Genomic DNA, 7,583 nt, shown 5'->3' with positions numbered 1-7,583 from the left:
GCAACAGTTTTTAAGTTGAAAGTCTTCTGAAAAACACACAACTGCTAAGGGTCGAGTGTTGCGCGGCGCAGCAATAAGTGATCTGAAGTGGTTTTTTAGAAAAAACAAACAACACCTAAACATGTATTATCGATGAAATTATGTTAAGCAAGCATAAATTCTTAGGCCTTGTCAATCAAAAAGTCATTCATGTCCTACACGATAGGTATTGGAGACCAATGTCACTTTAGGGGTGTTTGAGATTGTTTAAAACGGAGTCTAAAAAATATTTTGATTAGCTTATCTAATACCAAAACATAATAAGTTGATAAGATATCTTTTTAGTGTTTAGCAAATTGTGCTTATACGTATATTCGTGTAATATGGAAGTAACTTATTGAGAACTCTGTAAATAAGTTAATAAGTAAGGAATAAATACCTTAAAAAATTTCTTATTGAGTTGATAAGTGTTTATGAAATCTAGATACACCAACACTTAACACACTATATCATCTGTGTCAAACTTCAATAAGTCAATGAACATTTCACACACTCCCTTAGTATGTTTTGGTTTAAAAAATGGTATTGGGTCAGATTAGAGTATAGAGAATGGTGCAACTTTTTATTTATTTTTTACTTGTTCAAATGTGAAGTTAAAGTTAATCTATAAGAAGATGCATTTGTTAATGGAGGATTTCGTTCGTAGAAGAAACGAAATAGCTTACAAAACATGCTTGTAAGTTGCGACTTAAAAAAGCTCATAATGTGGCTTATGAGAAATATATGAAATGAAGAGATTGTAAAAAGAAATCAATACATGTTTTTGCTAAAGCATACGATGACAAAATATAAATGAAAGCTTCAAATTCTTGTTTATGCGATCTATTACGATAAAGCACAAAATGATGTTTCAAATGTCAAGTAGAAATTGTTTCGGGTAATTGCCTATTAACATGTACTATGATTAAAAAAGAGATCATTGATTGTTGTGCTAAAATAAAAAAAAAACAACTAAACAAATTATAGAGGATCTTGGTGATGAATATTTTACTATATTCGCGTTGTGAAGGGGGCTCGAAATTTTGTTTACGTACTATAAACAAAGGAATTAGCAACATAAATTTTCATTGGAAATCGAAAAGCACTTTGGAATCTGGTGGGCTTCTGTTGTGGTTTATTCGCTAATTATGAGTAATTTTGCTTATATATAATAAAAAAAAAATTATAAGCTCAATTTTACGCTTCACACAAGGTTTTCAAAATCAAAAGAATACCCATGTTGATGAGTTAAGTATCGTGAAGAAGCAAATGGCTCTTTGTCTGTGTTATATGTGTTATATCAACGAAAAACACGAAAAATTGTTAGATGTTTCTTGGACTTGTTCATGTTAGTTATGCTACCACTATCATCTTTTTAAAAATGCAATATGAGTTTACTTGTTAGAACATTATTTGAACCCATCTAATCTTAGAGGGCAAGCAACATAATGGGCAAGATAAATGGAGTAAAGACTTTGATTGTTGTTTGAACTCTCATTATTTATTAAGTTTTGTTGTTGTTCTCATCAACTTCAACTAATATTTGTCGCAATTGTCAAAAAGAATTACAAGTGTGTTTGGCGTTTTGATACGCTTGCAAATGCTTTCGTGAGAATCTTACACGAGGAGAGAAATGATTCAAGAAATTTAAGCTCAAAAAGTAGATCAAACATTGAAACAAGATCGGGGTTAAATCAAAAACTTTGTTTAAAGAGGTCTGGCGAACCCATTTAGAATTTAATTACAAAACTATTTTAAGTGTCATCAATTTGTTTCCTACAAAAATGTTAAAGTACTCATGATGATTAGAGAGAATGGTTGAAACTCAAAAGTCTTTGGTATTTTCTACTAATTAGAATCATTTAATTTTATCTTTATGGTGCGATTAATGTCTACTAGATTTAGATACACCAACGATTAGCGTCTTGCTTTTGCTTTGCAAAGAAAATAGGTTGATACTATTGAGACTTGTTTTGTAACTAAAGGAGTTTTGCAAGAATAAAATCACATCATTATGCAATAAATATGATGTTGTTTTGAATATGGAATCTCATTATATCCCTTAAGAAAGGCCAAAGCATTTTGTTATCAAACGATTGTTCGTGGTTAAGGTATCATAAATTAAATATTAAAATTCAATTATAATATATTTTTCATATATTATGTTTTTGGGACAATTTTTTGCAAATGCTATTTTGATTTTTCAACTTTGTTTGTGACAACTCTACATCGAAAAAGAGTTGAAAGGCATTCGAAGAATACTATCTGTAGTTATATAGTAATAACTAAGGTGCAATGGGAATTCAAAATCATAGCACAATCCACACAATCAACTACAACTACAACTACATACATGTAGTTTGAGGAACAACAATGAACATTTAATGTTTTGAAATCACACACAAAATACAACTAGTACATGAAACACCAAACATTCCTACAATCAAAATATATTAAAAGCTAAGCAAAGCATGGGATTTTAATGGTAATAAGGAAGTAAAGTGACTTATCTCCATGGAAGAGTCATGTGGATTCTGCAACCGGAAAATAAGAGAACCAAACACAACTGCAGCCCAATCCAATCCGACCCGACCCGTTTCCTCCACCCACCCGAACCAAAACTAATCTTCCATTTTCCAACGTTATTTTGCTAGTTCCTATTGTTCGATTTTACAGTTGCCCTAGGAGCTGTGGATTCATAAAAAAAAAAATATTACAATTGGTTATAGGGTTATATTAAGGTTGTGGTTGGCATGTCACAGTTAGCTGATAAGCTAGCTTATTTTTCAAGCTTTTTTAAATTGTCATGTTTGGCAAGCCACTAACCACTTTGAGTAGCTTTTTGAAAATTTCCCAAATATAGCCTTGATTAATTATAAAAAACATATTCTTCTAAATGTCCTTTTATGTCATTATATATCTTCCCGATAGCTTATCAGCTAGTTTTTACCAAACATCGTTTTTTGTCAGCTAGCTTTTCATCTGTCAGCTGTGTGGATGTGATAAGCTAGCTTGTTTTTCGAGCTTTTTTACGATGTCATGTTTGGCAAGCCAAAAAGTAGCTCATAAATTAGCCTTTTTATAAAGCTACTTTGAGTAGAGCTTTTTATGAGCTTTTAAACAAATTTCAAATATACCCCTTAATTAATTATAGAAACACAAGGCATTTTATATCTTTCAGCTAGTTTTTACCAAACGATATTTTTTTTATCAGCTAGCATTTTATTTAACAGCTAGTCTTCCAACTATCAGTTACTACGCCAAACATAGCATAAATTATCATGTTTGGCAAGCCCAAAAGTAACTGATAAATTAACTTTTTAAAAAGCTTCGTTGAGTAACTTTTCAAGAGCTTTTTGAAAATTTCTTGCATATACCCTTAATTAATTATAAAAAAAAAACATATTCTTTTAAATCTCCTTTTATGTCATTCTATATCTTCCAACCAGCTTATCAGCTAGTTTTTACCAAACATCATTTTTTTCAGCTAGCTTTTCAACTACCAGATAGCTTTTCAGCTACCAACTAGCTTTTCAGTTAGTTAGTCAAACATAGCCTAAAGGATTGTTTGCTAATTTTAAAAGTGGATGATTAAATGCAAAGTATACCTAAACCAATAGCATCAGAGCCTTTCATGATCTTCAACCTCTTGCACGAACCAATAAACATACTACAAACAACAACAAAAATCAAAAGTCAATAAAAGTCAACTCATCAAACTAAAATAACCATTGTTAATTAGTGCACTTACTCCCATGGAACATCTCCCACAAGCATCCAATCACCATCTTTATCTTCATATGTAACAACATACTCTGATCCATGTAAAAGATCCCTCAACTTACTCTCACTAAGACTCCCCCTTAATGGACCTCCTTGTGATCCACATTGACCTTCAATGAAAGATTTTTTTTTTTCATTTAAGATATAAAAATGCAAAAAAAGATTTATGAACTTTTGTTTACAAGAATAGAAAACTTTAACTAACCAATTGTGAAACAACTAAACATCTTCTCAAGAGCTGAAGAAAGTTCTTGATAAGTAGAGTAGCCTCTGAGATCCACTTTCCTTAAATAAGGAGCTCCATCCATACTAACTTTAACAAATAAAGCACTAAGTCCAGGCTTTCCATCTACTTCATCATTGTTCTTTGAATTTACAGCTAACATGTTCTTGCGAAAAGATCTAACTGGAGGCCACCCCACCACTTGAGCTCTGTAAATTTTAATCCAAATTTGTGAAAAAGAAGAAAACAGAGACTGAATCATTGAATCATTGAATCATTGAATGAAGAAATTTTGTTTGTTTTAACTTACTTGGAAGAAGGAGGAATGGAGTTGTTGTTTACTTTGCTGATAGGAGTTGAACATTTAATTGATGGAAGCTCAGGATTTGATGATTTTGTTTCAGAAGAACTGTCCATGGTATCAGTGAATACCCTTTTGTGTCCAGATGAGATAACTTTTTGTGAAGAAGAAGAAGGGAGTAATGGAAATAGGGGTTTTTCATCGAGTTTTTCAGAGCTTGTTAAGCTGTTTTCTTGATCTCGTTCGGGTGATTGGGATCCTGGAAGGCCTAGTCTTAATTCGGTTGCTTTAAGGTTGAGACTGTTTTTGTTGACTTCTGATATGGTGGAGACGTTTGAGCTGTCGACAGAGGAACAATCAGAGAATCCGAGGTAATTTCTTTCGGTTAATCCAGGGATTTTCTGGAAATTTGATTCCATGGAGCATGTGGAAGTGGGGAAGGAGGTGTTCCCTTGTATGTGTTCTTGAACGCCTAACAGTTGTGGAGACATCGGGTGCCCAAAGTTCTTGATTTGTTAGTCAAACCTGCTGTAATAAGTACGAAATCATAAAGTCGAACAATTTAGATAGTAAAAAAAAAAATTATTTGAGAGTATTCATTTGGGGATTTTTAGGGAGGAGGAGGATAAAGCGAAATTCATGAGAGATATAAGTAATAAATGAAGCAGATTTTGATAAATTCGGGAATTAAAACTATCGAGTATCGATCGACTAAAATCAACGAATGAGTAAGAAATTAACACTGATTGTGAATGTGTTACGATTGTTGTCATCGACCTTCAAACTAGGCTAAAAAGTAAACGGAAAAACCTAACTATCTTCGATTTTTTCTTCCGATGAAATCCAGAACATACATAGAGGAAGCTGTAGATCTATTTTCCGCATTTATATCAGGAAAAAAAAAAAAAAAAGTAAAATTATGCAATAAATGCCCGGAAATTCCGTCTTAAAGCTCGAAACAATAATGCTCCGGTTAATAAATCATCCGAAGGACAATCAGACAGCTGTAGAGAAGAAACTTTTGCCAAAAATAATCCAGAACACAAGAACGCAAACATTATGCACATGCAAACTGATTTTTTAAGTATTAGAAAAAATCGCGAAAAGGTTGCAAGAGGATGGCTGTAAAGCGTAATCCAGATCTCGACTTTTAGAAGTAGAAAAAAAAAATGATTTTGGAGTTTAGCTGAATGATAGATCAAGAAAAAAAAAACATACCTGAAAATCCGTCAGTGGAGAAGATGAAGATGAAGATGAGCAACGAGAGGAAGAAGGTGAGAATTGAGATGAAGAAGAGGGGGGGAGAAAGGTACGAATGGATGAAGAGAGAGAAAGAGGATTTTAAGGTCCCTCCATTAAGCAGAAAGCAACAAAAAGGGTTTGTGAGCTTGAGCTTGAGCTGTGTGCCCTGAAACTTGAATCTATGTAATAAGTTTTTTTTCTTATTTTTTAAACAATTAAATAAATAATATTTCTGAATTTTGAGCCGACAAATTTTAGATCATGGTCACAATTGAATATACAATATATAGAGATAAAGATAGAGATAGAGATAGAGGTAGAGATATATTAACGAAAATGACTATATAAAGTTTGAAGATGTGCTAAAAAGGACTTAAAGTTTAAATATTTTAAAAAATGACTATTGCTTTTTAAGTTGTTATTTTGAATTATAGTTATATAATTTATACTTTTTTTTGTTATACATTAGAATATTTTTTAAAAAACTCTACATTAATTCTCAAAACTTTAAAAAAATATTTCATGTAGCTTGCATTTTTTTTTTTTTGGATGATGTCCAAATTGTAAAAATAATATTTATTTCGTAGTTTCATTGTAGATTTGGTTTCTGATGTTAACAACTTTAATTTATTCTTTGAAATCAACTATTAAATTATCATTTTAATTTTATTTTAGATTTTCTATTCATATTTATTTATATATAATTATGGTTAAAGTTATAGGGGTGTCTCACTTTCTAATTCGTTGATCTAACAACTCACCCCGGTTGACGCTATGTTGCATTTCTTCTGACCATTGCCTTCTTCCGACAACTTTCATCCTCTCCAGTCAGATACTCAGATTTCGACCAATATTCGTACATCAATATTCCCACCAATAAAAATACACCATCAATACTAGTTATGCCACCACATGTAACCACTTTATCACCACCACCACCATCTTTGTGTTATCCTCCTAGAAGATCAAAATTTTCCACAAAACCTTATTCAAGTAAGTGGTGAATTTCCTACTACAAGATAAGCAATATAGTTAAACCAACTGATATGCATTTTAATTTCACAAAACCAAGAAAAAAATATAGACTTTCAACAATTAACAATGAATTTGATTCAATTATAACTGGATTGATCGACTAATACACTCGATTTCTTGATAAGAGATCGGTCAACAAAACCCTAACCCTATATAAATTAAGATGGTGGGAGGAAATAAGGGATAAGGTCAAATGATACCTTTGGAGATTGATCATTGACATCAAGGAAAAATGAATTTAAGGGAACGCTATGATATTAACCATTAAGAGAGAAAGATAATAATAAAAAAAGAGTAGATGTGTAAATATGTAAAAGTGATGGTGTTATGTGTGAGTTTGGAACCGTATGAAGGGATTACATCGGTTGAGAATTAATGAGCATAGGGGGAAAGAGAATTGGTTGCATGGAAGTGGATATTTATAGTTTATGATATTGGATTTGTTCCCTTCCTCCTGTTTAGTGTTCACGACAAAGGTGGAGTGAAATATATATTTCCATTCCTTTAAAATTGATGGTGGCTCCATTGGCAAGATTTAGCTGTGGTAGAAGTGGTTTAAGGAACGTTTTATATTTTCTGAAACACATCTAGGGGTATTAGGGTGAAAGAACAAGAGAAAAAGAATATATATATATATATATATATATATATATATATATATATATATATATATATATAAGATACATGGCATGGTATTCCTCTTGGGAATGTATAGGCAATGTGGTTGTCGGTGGGTTTAACCAATGTGTGAACAAGGAGAGCAGTGGTGAACGGGGGTAGGTAGCCAAAGTAGGTAGATGTGGATGATGAGTGGGCCGTTGAATAAAATGAAGGTGAGGTTGTGGAAAAAGAAGTATGGTGGTAGTAGAGACGTTAGTAGATAACCCTAAAGAGAAGAGATGTGCTTTCAATCTTCCAGGCCAATTACTTTCAAAACCAACACCACCACACCACCCCTACGGCTCGTCTAAGCCATTCGCT

General features: G+C 32.3%; 1 protein-coding gene across 2 annotated transcripts; it reads right to left on the bottom strand.

Moving 5' to 3' along the window:
- Nucleotides 1-2,320: 2,320 nt before the first annotated feature.
- Nucleotides 2,321-5,786, bottom strand: LOC145036977 (auxin-responsive protein IAA9-like). Of its 2 annotated transcripts, none has more exons than XM_078985512.1 (6): nucleotides 5,544-5,786; nucleotides 4,335-4,853; nucleotides 4,007-4,233; nucleotides 3,770-3,911; nucleotides 3,627-3,688; nucleotides 2,321-2,706 (listed from the first exon to the last, which is right to left on the bottom strand). In XM_078985512.1, the coding sequence occupies exons 2-6, from the start codon at nucleotides 4,814-4,816 to the stop codon at nucleotides 2,669-2,671; spliced, it is 951 nt and encodes a 316-aa protein (XP_078841638.1). In that variant the 5' UTR covers nucleotides 4,817-4,853; nucleotides 5,544-5,786; the 3' UTR covers nucleotides 2,321-2,668. The 2 variants fall into 2 exon arrangements, with proteins under 2 accessions (XP_078841638.1, XP_078841639.1); XM_078985513.1 differs by having other exon boundaries at nucleotides 4,335-4,850.
- Between the last annotated feature and the right edge of the window lie 1,797 nt (nucleotides 5,787-7,583).

The sequence above is a fragment of the Lactuca saligna genome, chromosome 3, assembly GCF_052625555.1.
Source record: "Lactuca saligna cultivar CGN05327 chromosome 3, ASM5262555v1, whole genome shotgun sequence".
Classification (NCBI taxonomy): Eukaryota; Viridiplantae; Streptophyta; class Magnoliopsida; order Asterales; family Asteraceae; genus Lactuca; species Lactuca saligna.
The sequence above is the reverse complement of the archived record's forward strand: the minus strand, read 5'-3'. Positions and strand labels throughout refer to the sequence as shown.

Coding starts and splice junctions, on each gene's coding strand:
- LOC145036977 (XM_078985512.1), bottom strand. CDS start 4,816: ATGTCTCCACAACTGTTAGGCGTTCAAGAACACATACAAGGGAACACC. Junction 4,234..4,334: donor TCCATTCCTCCTTCTTCCAA/GTAAGTTAAAAC, acceptor TAAAATTTACAG/AGCTCAAGTGGTGGGGTGGC. Junction 3,912..4,006: donor GTTTAGTTGTTTCACAATTG/GTTAGTTAAAGT, acceptor CTTTCATTGAAG/GTCAATGTGGATCACAAGGA.